We start from the raw sequence: 13,529 nt of genomic DNA, 5'->3' as shown, positions 1-13,529 counted from the left end.
GGGCCGAATGAATTTATTTCAATTGACTGATTTCCTTACATGAACTGTAACTCAGAAAAATCTTTTAAATTGTTGCATTAGGCTTTTATATTTCTGTTCAGTATACATGTTCAATCATTTTGTCCAAACTGCTCACGAGCGTCTGCGTAGCCAGGCACCAGAACTTGTTCTATTTTATATAATTGACTAGCTGCAAGTCCCGCCTCTCCCATCTACTCATTGGTTATTTATGAGCATATACCCACATGGGTGATTGAAAGATGAACAAGTTTTGACATTAAGAAAGCTTACGATACTATATGGAGGGAAGGGTTGTTGGTCAAGTTGAGTACATTAGGCATTGGGGGATGTCTGTATAACTGTATCATGGACTTCCTGTTCGATCAGGTGAGACGGGGTGTGGAGATATATATAGATAATTGGTTTAATTTGTTTTTAAGGATATATACAGATGTTTGAAAGAATCCGGTCAGTGGTAGGGTGGGGGCAGTGGTGTATATCCCAGATTTCAATGTTAGAGTAGGTAAGAGGTGGAAGCAGATTTGGGTGATGAGTGTTTACTAGAGGAAACGGTGGAGCATGTGTTGATATTTTGTGAACTGCAAGATGTAGATAGGGAGAGATTGTGTGAAAGAGTTCGACAGGCCGGATGGGGTTGGGGTTTGGGTGGTGTAGTGGGGGGAGGAAAGGAGAGGGAAGTGGTGTCTAGGGCTCTATTTCCCTTTCTTAGAGGAACAGGACTACTGAAGATAATTTAATGTAGGTAGGCAGTGACTGGCATCACATTCCAGTACAATAGATGGCGGTGTATTTCCCTTAAAAGGTGGATGCGATCCGCCAACCAAATCTCAAATAAGAAGAAGATGAATGAGGTCCACACTTTAGTCCAGTTGGTGGCTGTAATGCACTTTAAAGTTGGTTGCCAACCTCCATATAAAATCAACAGAAGAAGAACGAACGAGGCGAGAATAATCAAAGAACTATCTAGGTTTCCCCTTTTATCTATGGATGAATTGTCGGAGTAGAGAACACACAATTTTGTTTTAATCAAAATAGGTCAAAATCCTTCAATGATCCAGCAAAAAAAAAGACCTTATCCATTTCAGGTAAAATAACCCAATGTTTATCTCCCAGGACAAATTAGCTAACAGCAGCATGCTAGCTAAACATCCATGAAAGTTATGTTCATATGTGTTTTGACCTCCCCAAATTAATATAGTTCCCAGTTGGTTTTGCTATTTTCACCTGGGTGTCATGAATGTGACACCCATGAGACAGCCTATAGGGAGGAGGTCATAGAACTGGCAATGTGGTGCCAGGACAACAACGTCTCCCTCAATGTGAGCAAGACAAAGGAGCTGATTGTGGACTACAGGAAAAGGCGGGCTGAACAGGGCCCCTATTAACATCAACAGGGCTGTAGTGGAGCAGGTCGAGAGTTTTAAGTTTCTTGGTGTCCACATCACCAATGATCTATCATGGTCCAAACACACCAAGACAGTCGTGAAGAGGGCACAACAAAACCTTTTCCCCCTCAGGAGACTGAAAAGATTTGGCATGGGTCCCCAGATCCTCAAAAAGTTCTACAGTTGCACCATCGAGAGCATCCTGACCGGTTGCATCACCACCTGGTATGGCAACTGCTCGGCATCTGACTGTAAGGCACAACAGACTGTTGTGCGTACGAACCAGTACATCACTGGGCCAAGCTTCCTGCCATCCAGGACCTATATAATAGGCCGTGTCAGAGGAAAGCAAATACAATTGTCAGAGACTCCAGTCATCCAAGTTATAGACTGTTTTCTCTGCTCCCGCACGGCAAGCGGTACAAGAGCGCCAAGTCTAGGACCAAAAGGCTCCTAGACAGCTTCTACCCCCAAGCCATAAGACTGAAGAACAATTAATCAAATGGCCACCCGGACTATTTACATTGACCCCTCCAATTAGCTTTTACACTGCTGCTACTCACTGTTTATTATCTATGCATAGTCACTTCACCCCTACCTACAGGTACAAATGACACCTGCACACCGACTCGGTACCAGTACCCCTTGTATATAGCCTCGTTATTGTTATATTATTGTGTTACTTTTTATATTTTTTTTTACTTTAGTTAATTTGGTAAATATTTTCTTCTTGAACTGCAAAGTTGGTTAAGGGCTTGTATGTAAGTAAGCATTTCATGGTAAGGTTGTTGTATTCTGCACTTGTGACAAATAAAGTTTGATTTGATTTAAAGTATTTTTACTTAAGTACTTTACACTACTGCAACATGGAACTCTATTCAACATCAAGTAAGTCATGCAAGCAGTAAGTCAGATAAAAATAAACCTTATGGAACAGCGGAGACTGTGCAGCGACACACACATACACAGACGCACATTCACATACACACATACACATGGATTTTGTGTTTGAGAGTAGTGGCCTGAGCGCACATACTTATAGGAAAATTCCACCCCAAAATTATATTTTGGTATTCGTTTCATTAGTCTATTGTTGACATAGTCCCAGCATGTTTTGATTGTTAGCCATCAAGATATGTAACTTTCAAAATACAGAAATATGAAATTAGCTAATGGGGATTCATAATAAATACAACAGGCAATGGTCCCAAAGGGCAAGACTTTTGACCTGAGCCCTGGTCAGCTGGAAAGATGGCTTTTCATAAAGATGTCATGGTAAGTAATGGAATGCAAGTTTATGTCTGTGTGGGGTCAGTGACTTGAGGGGGAGAAAGAACCAGTATAGGAAACAACAGACTAGTAGCAGTCCAAGAGCCTCAGGCACACCTGTTTGACCTAGCTGTGATACTGTAAGCCTTCTTATGTTACTTTTCTGAGTCAATTCAGATATCATTAAATTTCCTGTTTCTTATTTGTTTTATATTAAGAAACACCATTTATTTCAGTCTCTAGTTCAGTAAAATAAATCGCTTTGTTCCGGTCACAAGATAATCCAGATAAATGCGATAAACAGCGCCACACTTAGGCAGAAAACGGAGTGTTCTATGCTCAGCCAGGCCCATCGTTTCAATGAAACACAATTAAATTATATCTCTATTTTAGCAAATTTAGGTAGTTTTGTCGTGATCACAAGAAAATTCCATTAATTCCGGTAAAGAATCCCAAAAGTCAGACAGACAAATCTGATTGTTCTATCATAAAGTGAGAACAATTAGTTTCCCTGGCTCATATGGCTTCCACTTAGAAATACTATATGAGTAAATTAATAGATGACATTTACTGCTATAAAACTGTCTTCATTTTAATCGCGTAATTTACACAGACGCACCGCGGACTTTATTGGGAAAAGGCGTTCCATGGTCTGTTTTGTCAACGGGCTCAATGTATTGTAAGACTTGTGGTAACCAGATGATCCCAATAATTTAGGTAGCCTAGTAAGCGATGCCCGGGTACTCGTTGTTTCCCTGTTTACTAGTCAAAATATATTTTACTTATTAAATCAAAGACGAATTTAACTGCAACACACTGGTCTCAAATATATTAGCAAAACTAGGCTACACAGAACCATGGCGGACCCACTGTAAAATGAGAGGCTTTTCATCATATTAAAACGTGTACCAGTCCTTAGACTTAGATTTGTGTGCATTCGGTATTTGTTGTGGCATTTTTAGATAATACTTGTTAGATATTGCTGCACTGTCGGACATAGAAGCACAAGCATTTCGCTACATCCGCAATAACATCTGCTAAACACGTATATGTGACCAATACGATTTGATTTGACATGCCTAGCTCTGCCCACTGGGACGTGGCTTACGGAACGCTCGTATCGATTCCACCGGATCAAGTTATATCATCATCATACCGGTTTGGTCACCTTAATAACACAGAAGAACACTGCACTGCAAGAGCAAAAATATGTTATAACATCAGTAAGAATGCCCGATGATCAATATTTTTTATTTAATTTATTAATATTACACCATATTTGACGACAGGCTCATTTCCATAGCATTATGAATTGGAATACTAGTAATTTAATAGGATCACTATGATATTTTCCATCTTCAGCCCCTGGCTGGCTGGTAACGTTTCAAAACAGTGATTACATTATAGCAAATGACCGGCAGTTACATTGTCAACACGTTAATTATACAATGTTCAAACAAACATAAAACAAGGTACCTGTACAAACAAGATACATACCTACATGCAGAAATCTATTAACTCCACGAAAAACGCAGAATATAATTTTTCGGTTGATTTGCTTTTGACCGGTCTGTCATACCGTAGCAAGAAACATGGCGGCTGCTGTGCTCGTTAGCCGTCCTGCGAGTGTCCTTCCCAGGTTTTCTAGTGAGTAACACCAAAACATGCCATTTTATATTATAGAAATGCACTGGTAGCTGCACTGTTGAGAGAAAGTGGGAACAATAATGTTTATTATGAAAACATAATTGTTTTTAAGCGACATTGCAACCATATGTGACCCTGTTTGTGCTATGACCTAGCTAAGTTAGCTAGGTAACTAACAGGAGCCGGTTAGCTAGCTAACTCTTGCCGACGAATACGACTAACTAGGTAGCGATCTGGTTTCTAGCACCATGTCATATGTAAACCAGTAAAAAGCTAGGCTCCTGACAGTCCTGTATATCCATTTTGGCAGTCAAGACCAATTGATAAAGTTATTTGCGTCACTTTCACTGGATTAACACCACGGCCAAACAGTTAGCTAGTTATCTCCCAATTTCCCCATTTAGTTAGCCAACTAGCTAACGTTACCTAGCTAGTTCGTCTAGACAGAGCGTGGTTGTCAATATGCATGCCAGGTTATGTCTTTTGTTTACTGTGGTACCTATTTAGTGGACCTTCGTTGTATCCCAGTGACCAATACTAAGGTTAGTTAAAAGTAGCTTTGGGACACAACATCGGGAGTCTGTCTATTGGTTGGGCTCCCTGAGCTGTGTATCATATTCCTGTTGAGTTAGACAGCGGGCTGCTATTAAACCACGCATTTCACGCAAGACTTCCTACCACAAAATCTACCACTGTCTACATAGCAGGAATATGGTGCATTTTGTACAAAAGTTGGATTCAGACTTTTATTGGATAGCGAGGGTTCCTAGAGATTATACATATGCCTTTGTTGACATGATTTTTTGGGGGGGTGTAGCCGGCTATATTCTGGTTGGGTTGTTTTCTGTCGCCACCCACCAGAAGGATTCACAACTCAGGGAGTCCAACAAATACAGACTCCTGATGTTGTGTCCCAAAAGTAGTTAAAATATCTGTTTGTGGCCTCCTGAGAAGCGCAGCGGTCTAAGGCACTACATCGCAGTGCTTGAGGCTACAAATCCTGGTTCAATCCCAGGCTGTGTGACAGCCCAGCATCGTCCAGGTTAGGGGAGGGTTTGGGCGGCCGGGATTTCCTTGTCTCATCGCGCTCAAGAGACTCCTTATGGCGGGCAAGTTGACTTCGGTCGCCAGCTGGACGGTGTTTCCTCTGACACATTGGTGCGGCTGGCTTCCGGGTTAAGCGAGCAGTGTGTCAAGAAGCAGCGCGGCTTGGCAGGGTCGTGTTTCAGAGAACGCATGTCTCTTGACCTTCGCCTCTTCCGAGTCCGTAAAGGAGTTGCAGCGATGGGACAAGACTAACTACCAATTGGATATGACACATTTTTTAAAATTTAAGATCTGTTTGTGATCCCATGCAACATCGCTAACTAGGCCTATGTTTTTGGTTGGTTGACAATTTCTGATTTGGGCAATTTGACTACAGCGTCCTCTGCACTGCTCCCCCTGCAGGTTCCTGCTCCCCTGTGGTGCTGTCAGCCATCCCTTTGACAGTCCAGCAGAGGAAGGTCCACCATGCTGTCATCCCCAGAGGGAAAGGGGGGCGCTCCTCCTCCAGTGGGGTAGCAGCCACAGTCTTCGGAGCCACCGGCTTCCTGGGCAGATATGTTGTCAACCGCCTGGGTAAGTTTCACCATCATCTGTCCCAAAGGCTTCACATGATAACCTTTCAAATAGCAGCTCCTTGGTCTTCTTTTACTTATGTCTTATGTTTCTGTGATTGTGAGGATGCCTTCATTTGTTTGGTAATGTGCTAATCCTTTTTGGATACACTGTAGTGACTGCATACAAGGGTTTCCTATGGAGCAGTTATGTGTTTGTTGACCTGTCTAGTGGTTTTGCAGGTCGTATGGGTTCTCAGATTGTGATTCCTCACCGGTGTGACCAGTATGACCTCATGTACCTCAGGCCCATGGGGGATCTCGGCCAGATCATCTTTATGGTGAGAGAAATGCTATTTATCAGGTGTGACGTCTCAAACCATTTCATTTTGAAATCCCTTCATCTCGTCATCTGTTAGCTAAGTGTTTTTTTTTCTCATGCCTCATATGTTCCCCTTCATCTTACTTTATTTCAGGAGTGGGATGCCAGGAACAAGGATTCTATCAGAGAGGCGTTGGTGCACTCCAATGTGGTTATCAACTTGGTGGGACGAGAGTGGGAGACGAAGTATGGCCCAACTGACTAAACACAGAACATTATTTTAGAGAAATACATTGTTCCTAAAAAGAACCTACTGGTGGTTAAAATTCACATAAATAGTTGCTCCATCACTCCATCAATATATGAATCTCCCTACTTTTAACTACACCAGTGAGGCTTGACTTACTCCTTAGTGGAGCAAAGGACCTCGACAGTGCTACACTTATTTTACAGCTTTCTGGAAAATGTTTGATGTACTTGGCTGTACTCAGTGTTCTGTTCTTCCTCTTTCTGTGTATAAAGGAACTATCCCTTTGAGGACACCTATGTGAGCATCCCTCAGCAGATCGCCAAGGCCACCAGGGAGGCAGGCATCACAAAGCTGATCCACGTATCTCACCTCAACGCTGACATCCGCAGCCCCTCCAAATACCTTAGGAACAAGGTACTGGCCAATGCAGGGCATGGTTGAACTCTTTGTGTCATTTGAACATATTTCATTTTAGGATTTAATTGCCTGATATGCGTAACAATTATGAATATTCAGATGGGTGAAAATCGGTAAAGCTTGACATTTGGTTTAATATGTCATGATGAAGTCATGTGTGATGTTACCTTGCAGGCAGTAGGTGAGATGGCTGTGAGAGAAGAATTCCCTGATGCCATCATCATGAAGCCCGCTGAGATGTTTGGAAGGGAAGACAGATTCTTCAACCATTTTGCCAGTGAGTTAGCAGAGCATAGAGTTAATTTCAGTGTATAAACTGTTCAAAAGTGAAATGATCTTTTATTTGTGACTTGTCAGAATGCTAAGCAGACAGTGTCAATATTTGTGGGATCATGTTAGCATAATTACACAGCCTATGTTGACTGTATAAGACTGACAACTGTGGAGGGAGCTGTTTGTTGCATGGTTGAACACTTGAATTTGCAGTGTGGCCAAAATAAAGATTTGTTTAAGGTGATCTAACAGCTCCAATTGGTCTTCATGCAATGCTATTATCGTTTAAAACAGAATGAGTTCTCAGTCATTGTTTTGAATTCCCCCCCCCCCCCATTGCACAGACATGCGTTGGTTTGGGAGTGCCGTGCCTCTCATCTCCATGGGAAAGAAGACCGTGAAGCAGCCTGTTCATGTGAGTGTGTATGTCCTCATTATGTCAGCCCTGTGTACTCAACAGACTCACTCTGCTTCTGCTCTTCTCAGGTGGTGGATGTGGCAAAGGCTATCATCAACGCCATCAAAGACCCTGATGCTAATGGCAAGACATATGCACTAGTCGGGTAAGGACTTTGATATGGGCATGACTTTTGTCTGTTTTGTTAGGGATGTGTCAATTGCATTAATCAGTTCAGGGAATGAAGTAACATTCAATCCGTTGACTAGAAACTGTTAATTATTAATGAATATAAGGTAAACCTAGTATAAGTCATAAACAATTGTTCATCTCATTAATGAGTTGCTCTTTGTGTGCCATTGGTTTGTATCTTGTTCTCATCCAGGGTATGGGACTTTTCTTGAATCTAAAATAAAATAGATTGTGCAATGGCAATTTCATTCTCACACATGCAGTACATTATTTTTAAAAGGTCAGTAGCAACCAACCTGTTTGCCAGCCATCTTGTTAGATTTATTTTGTTTTTCCATCACACAGACCTAACCGTTATCTCCTTCATGATCTGGTGGAGTATGTATATGCTGTGGCACACAGGCCCTTTGTGCCCTACCCACTACCACGCCCTCTCTATCAGTGAGTATGCACCTACTGCTGGTTCTGCATAGTAACCTCAATTAGTCTCAGAAGAAAATGTACTGTATAGGCTGTCTGATAAAGAGGTGTGTGCCAAGCTGTTGTTTAGTTGAGGTGGCAAGGAAGCTTGGTTGGTTTGTTTAAATGCAATCCTTTCAGATACTGTGATAAAAATGTCTTACCTTTGTCTCTGGTTTCAGTCTTGTTGCAAGTTTCTTTGCAATGAACCCATTCGAGCCTTGGACAACTCCTGACAAAGTAGATCGGGTAAGAAAAAGCAACATGAACAGCCTTGTAAAGCTTATTTTATTTTACACTGTCTTATGATGGATTTGTGTGATGACATGCATATGTTTGTTCTAGTTCCACACCACAGATATGAAGTATCCAGGGCTTCCTGGCTTGGAGGACCTGGGTATCGTCCCTGCCTCCGTAGAGCAGAAGGCCATTGAGGTCCTGCGTCGCCACCGCCGCTTCCGCTTCCTGGAGGCAGAGCTGGCCGATACCAAGCCGGCCAAGACAGTAAACTATTGAGTAGCTTGTCTATCAGCCCAGCACCACCACTATAGCCACAGGCTGATCCTCCTATACAACTGTGCTGTTTTCTTTTACAAATATTCTGTATATAAATAAATGAGTCTAAAACTATTTTGTTATGACTGTTTTTAGTCTTTAATGGATTCCATGGATCCATGAAAATGACTTTCATTGTGTAGCAAAAAAACACTGTCACCCCACTTTAGCTGAGAGGTGTAGAAAAGTTCTCTACAAGCCAATATGTATCCCATGTACAGTATATTGCATTGGGGGCTATGGAAAGAGTGGAGAAAAAAGTGCTGCTGCATATGTAGGGAACTCCCCTTCCAAAACTAACTGTATTTGGTTAGTAGAGATCCTGAGTATTTCTCACCCCATTTAAGCTGAGACAGAAGAGTTCTATTCAAGTTAATATGTATCCCATGTACAGTCTTTTACAATGTAATCAAATAAACAAAATGGTCACATGCGCCAAATAGAACAGGTGTAGACTTAACCTTGAAATGCTTACTTATGAGCCCTTTCCAAAAAATGCAGTTAAAAAGTAAGAACATTTTGCTAAATAGAAAAGGAAATAGGACAAAACAAGGCTATATACAAGGAGTACGAGGTAATACAGTATGTACATGTCGATAGGGATAACAGTGACAAGGCAATCAGATTTTATAAACAGTAGCAGCAGCATGTGTGTGTGTGTGGGTAGAGTGCAGTGAGTGTGCATAGAGCCAGTTCCCCAAAAATATTGCATTGTGGGCAGAGTGGGAAAAAAGCAGCAGGCCCCTCAAACAAAACATATTTGCTCAGTAGGGACCCTACTGAGTATTTCAAGTACCTCATGGTAAGCTATACCAGAGCACAAAGTCTAGCCCCCCCCCCCCCCCCTCCCTTTTACTGCTGCTACTCTTATCTATGCATAGTCACTTTAATAACTCTACCTACATATTACCTCAATTACGTCGACTAACCGGTGCCCCCGCACATTGACTCTTTGCCTGTGCCCCTTGTATATAGCCTCGCTATTGTTATTTTACTGCTGCTCTTTAATTATGTTACTTTTTTTGTTGGTATTCTTCTTAAAACTGCATTGTTGGTTAAGGGCTTGTAAGTAAGCATTTCGCTGTAAGGTCTACCTACACCTGTTGAATTTGGCGCACGTGACAAATAACATTTGATTTGATTCATTACCATACAAAGGAAACGTCATTCGTGTCGCTGGCAGAATACTAGTCTGACCCAGAAGACCCGAACGTATCCGGAAGAAAGGTATCCTAGCAACGAATATGTTGGCGGAGTTCTTTCGGCCCATCGTCCTTTGATTCTAACTGCAGCGAGACAGTACGGGAAAATGTACAATATAGAATTTCTTTCGAACCGCATTGCTGCGGATAGTTTGGAGAGGAGGCGCAATAGAGAGACGCAACGTCAAGATAGGATGTTCAATGCTAAAGTTAGAACAATTAGGGTAAATTACTGCAACTTTGTAACCGTCTGTGACATCTGTCCATTCATGTTAGTTGTAAAGCCATTTTGTCACAATTTTCTCTTACTGACAGATAAAGTGGCTCTTGAATCCCAAGTGAATGAAAGAAAGAAGAAGAGGCAGAGTCACTAAAAGCATATGGTAAGTGCAATAAAATACAGTATGGGCAGACGTTTTTATATCTGGCAAAAACACAAAGGCCTAAGGTGTTTCAATTCAATGTGATGATTGATAGAGCTCTATAAGCTTCTATTCATGAGATTCTGTTTAGTAGCTAGTGTCATAGGCTATGTCTGTGGAACGACAAGGCCGCCTGTCTATGTAACAGTATAATTTTAAACCGTCCCCTCGCCCATACCCGGGCGCGAACCAGGGACCTTCTGCACACATCAACAGTCACCCTCGAAGCATCGTTACCCATCGCTCCACAAAAGCCGCGGCCCTTGGCAAGGGGAACTACTACTTCAAGGTCTCAGAGCAAGTGACGTCACTGATTGAAACGCTATTTAGCGCCCACGCTAACTAAGCTAGCCGTTTCACATCCGTTACACTCACCCCCCTTTTGACCTTCCTCCTTTTTCCGCAGCAATCCGGGTCAACAGCATCAATGTAACAGTACAAGTTTAGACCGTCCCCTCGCCCATACCCGGGCGCGAACCAGGGACCTTCTGCACACATCAACAACAGTCACCCACGAAGCATCGTTACCCATCGCTCCACAAAAGCCGCGGCCCTTGCAGAGCAAGGGGAACTACTACTTCAAGGTCTCAGAGCAAGTGACGTCACTGATTGAAACGCTATTTAGCGCCCACGCTAACTAAGCTAGCCGTTTCACATCTGTTACACTCTTTGACCTTCCTCCTTTTTCCGCAGCAACCAGTAATCCGGGTCAACAGCATCAATGTAACAGTATAAATTTAGACCGTCCCCTCGCCCATACCCGGGCGCGAACCAGGGACCTTCTGCACACATCAACAACAGTCACCCACGAAGCATCGTTACCCATCGCTCCACAACAGCCGCGGCCCTTGCAGAGCAAGGGGAACTACTACTTCAAGGTCTGAGAGCAAGTGACGTCACTGATTGAAACGCTATTTAGCGCCCACGCTAACTAAGCTAGCCGTTTCACATCTGTTACACTCACCCCCCTTTTGACCTTCCTCCTTTTTCCGCAGCAACCAGTAATCCGGGTCACGGCACCAATGTAACAGTATAATTTTAAACCGTCCCCTCGCCCATACCCGGGCGCGAACCAGGGACCTTCTGCACACATCAACAGTCACCTACGAAGCGTCGTTACCCATCGCTCCACAAAAGCCGCGGCCCTTGCAGAGCAAGGGGAACTACTACTTCAAGGTCTCAGAGCAAGTGACGTCACTGATTGAAACGCTATTTAGCGCCCACGCTAACTAAGCTAGCCGTTTCACATCCGTTACATCTACTTAAACAACGCCAACTCAAGGAAGAGCGTCTGCTGCAGGGAGCCATAGAGGACTTCTGGCTGAACTTCCAGCCGCGGTGTAGCCGGCGTGAGTATGACTTAAACAACCCGGACAAAGTTATGAATCAGGACGGGATCCAGATGCTGCCGGGGCTTGTGGGTGAGGACCCAGACAGCCAGGGGAGGCTGAAGAAGCAGCAGGAGCAGCTCAGAGAGTGGTCCGTCCAGCAGCAACATGAGCTGGCCACAGCACGACACCAGCAGAGACTGGAAGGTAGGAAACAACTCAACACAAACTGGCCTGTATCTAGACTCTCATACATGCACACTGCCTCATCTCAAACACTCTCTGCCTCACCATTGCAGAGCAGCAGTATGACCAGGACAGAGTGGACCTGGACATCCAAGCTCTCCAGCTCCAGAAGATCGAGGAAGAAAGGAGGAGATCTGCAGCCCTGGCTACAAAAGATTTCAATCTGGCAAAGGTGAGTCATTATACTTTACCTGATGCTTAACCAGGTGTGGTTGTCAAACTGGCAAAGGTGCGTTATTAGGATTGGTAGTAGTGTAGCCTTCTCTAACCAGGTTAGATAAATCAAAGACTAGCTGGTCAGTTTATACAGTGTAAGCATGTGGCGGTCATTCCTGTTTTTTGTATGTAGTGGAATAGGACATCCCTCTGTCAAAATATGTTTACTGTGTGACATTGTTTGTAGGCAGCAGAGAATGCAGAGAAGCAGTGGAAAAAGTGGCAGCAGGAGGAGGAGGACAACAGGACAGACATCCTAAATCAGCTTCAGGGGGAGCTGCTGAGTAAGAGCCAGGAGCAGGGCATCAGTGTGCTGGGTCTACCCCACCTCAGGGCTGACAGTTGCAAGGGCCTCACAAACGAGCAGCTGCAGCACGTCATCGACTGCCATCAGCAACGGATAGAGGAGAAGAGTGTACATCTGCCACATCTATCTGTCTGTCTCTTTTGCCTGTTTTGGGATGTCTGCGTTGAGCAGTCAAAGATATTTTCATTTGACAATTTAACACTTCTAGAGGAAATGCGGTGGATAGCAACAACCATGAATGCAGACCAGGTTTTGGATCAATCCAGTTCAATTCAGGAATGAAAATGAAATTCCAATTCTTATTTTTTCTCATCGAGAAGCATCGAATGGAACGAAACTCTCTCTTCATGTTTGGTTGTGCAGGCTGAGCAGCAGAAGGAGGAGCTCCACCACGACCGGCTCTGTGTGACCTCAGCTCGCACCGCCCTACTACTGGAGAGACGGCAGGCCCGCATCAACAAGCAGCTCTGTCGCACCCTGGATAGCGCCAATGCACAGCTGTCTGAGGCCCACCATGAACAGTAAGAAGCTTTCCACATGGATTAGGTTTAGACACATGGACACACTTGTATACCTTTTGCTCTGTTTGTTGTTTTCAGTCCATTAATGTACAGTATCATTCACATGCTTGATGTCAGTCATTTTATTTTGAATTGTGAATTAAATTGGGCAGGAGAAACTGTCACCAACAGGATTAGCACAGTTAATGGACGGAACAAATCATCAACAACAACGTGCTGACCTGCCCATCAATAGATGACATGCACTATCAAATGCCAAATGCATTTTTCTTCTCTTTCCAGGAAAAAGTACTTGGATAATGTGTACACTAACATCCCAGATGACAGTTACTTCTCCCAGTTCAACACCAGCAGTCGATAAAGGTTAACAGGGTCATGCACTATTGGAGAGAGCCATTTATTGTCTATGGAAATAATAAATGATTTGTATCACAGCAAAGAAAGTATAATAGTAATAATCTGATGTTTTCTTTCAATTTACTCAAAACGTTTTCAATACAAT

The 13,529-nt window shown here is 43.3% G+C and overlaps 1 protein-coding gene and 1 pseudogene across 1 annotated transcript; both read left to right on the top strand.

Moving 5' to 3' along the window:
* The first annotated feature begins 4,245 nt into the window (after positions 1 to 4,245).
* LOC139416287 (NADH dehydrogenase [ubiquinone] 1 alpha subcomplex subunit 9, mitochondrial-like) lies at positions 4,246 to 8,860 on the top strand. The gene is made up of 11 exons (XM_071164770.1): positions 4,246 to 4,322; positions 5,772 to 5,942; positions 6,164 to 6,261; positions 6,397 to 6,488; positions 6,765 to 6,906; positions 7,084 to 7,186; positions 7,527 to 7,597; positions 7,669 to 7,745; positions 8,117 to 8,212; positions 8,413 to 8,479; positions 8,576 to 8,860. The coding sequence occupies exons 1-11, from the start codon at positions 4,268 to 4,270 to the stop codon at positions 8,744 to 8,746; spliced, it is 1,143 nt and encodes a 380-aa protein (XP_071020871.1). The 5' UTR covers positions 4,246 to 4,267; the 3' UTR covers positions 8,747 to 8,860.
* A 1,234-nt stretch (positions 8,861 to 10,094) lies between these two features.
* On the top strand, positions 10,095 to 13,471 carry LOC139416280 (RIB43A-like with coiled-coils protein 2; annotated as a pseudogene).
* The last annotated feature ends 58 nt before the right edge of the window (positions 13,472 to 13,529 follow it).

This window comes from Oncorhynchus clarkii, chromosome 1 (genome assembly GCF_045791955.1).
Source record: "Oncorhynchus clarkii lewisi isolate Uvic-CL-2024 chromosome 1, UVic_Ocla_1.0, whole genome shotgun sequence".
NCBI classification, from domain to species: domain Eukaryota; kingdom Metazoa; phylum Chordata; class Actinopteri; order Salmoniformes; family Salmonidae; genus Oncorhynchus; species Oncorhynchus clarkii.
This window is presented reverse-complemented; position numbering and strand designations above follow the sequence as displayed.

Excerpts from the sequence above, each read along its gene's own strand:
- LOC139416287 (XM_071164770.1), top strand. The coding sequence starts at position 4,268 with ATGGCGGCTGCTGTGCTCGTTAGCCGTCCTGCGAGTGTCCTTCCCAGG. Across the intron at positions 7,746-8,116 it reads AAGACATATGCACTAGTCGG|ACCTAACCGTTATCTCCTTC; the intron begins GTAAGGACTTTG and ends TCCATCACACAG. Across the intron at positions 8,213-8,412 it reads CTACCACGCCCTCTCTATCA|TCTTGTTGCAAGTTTCTTTG; the intron begins GTGAGTATGCAC and ends CTCTGGTTTCAG.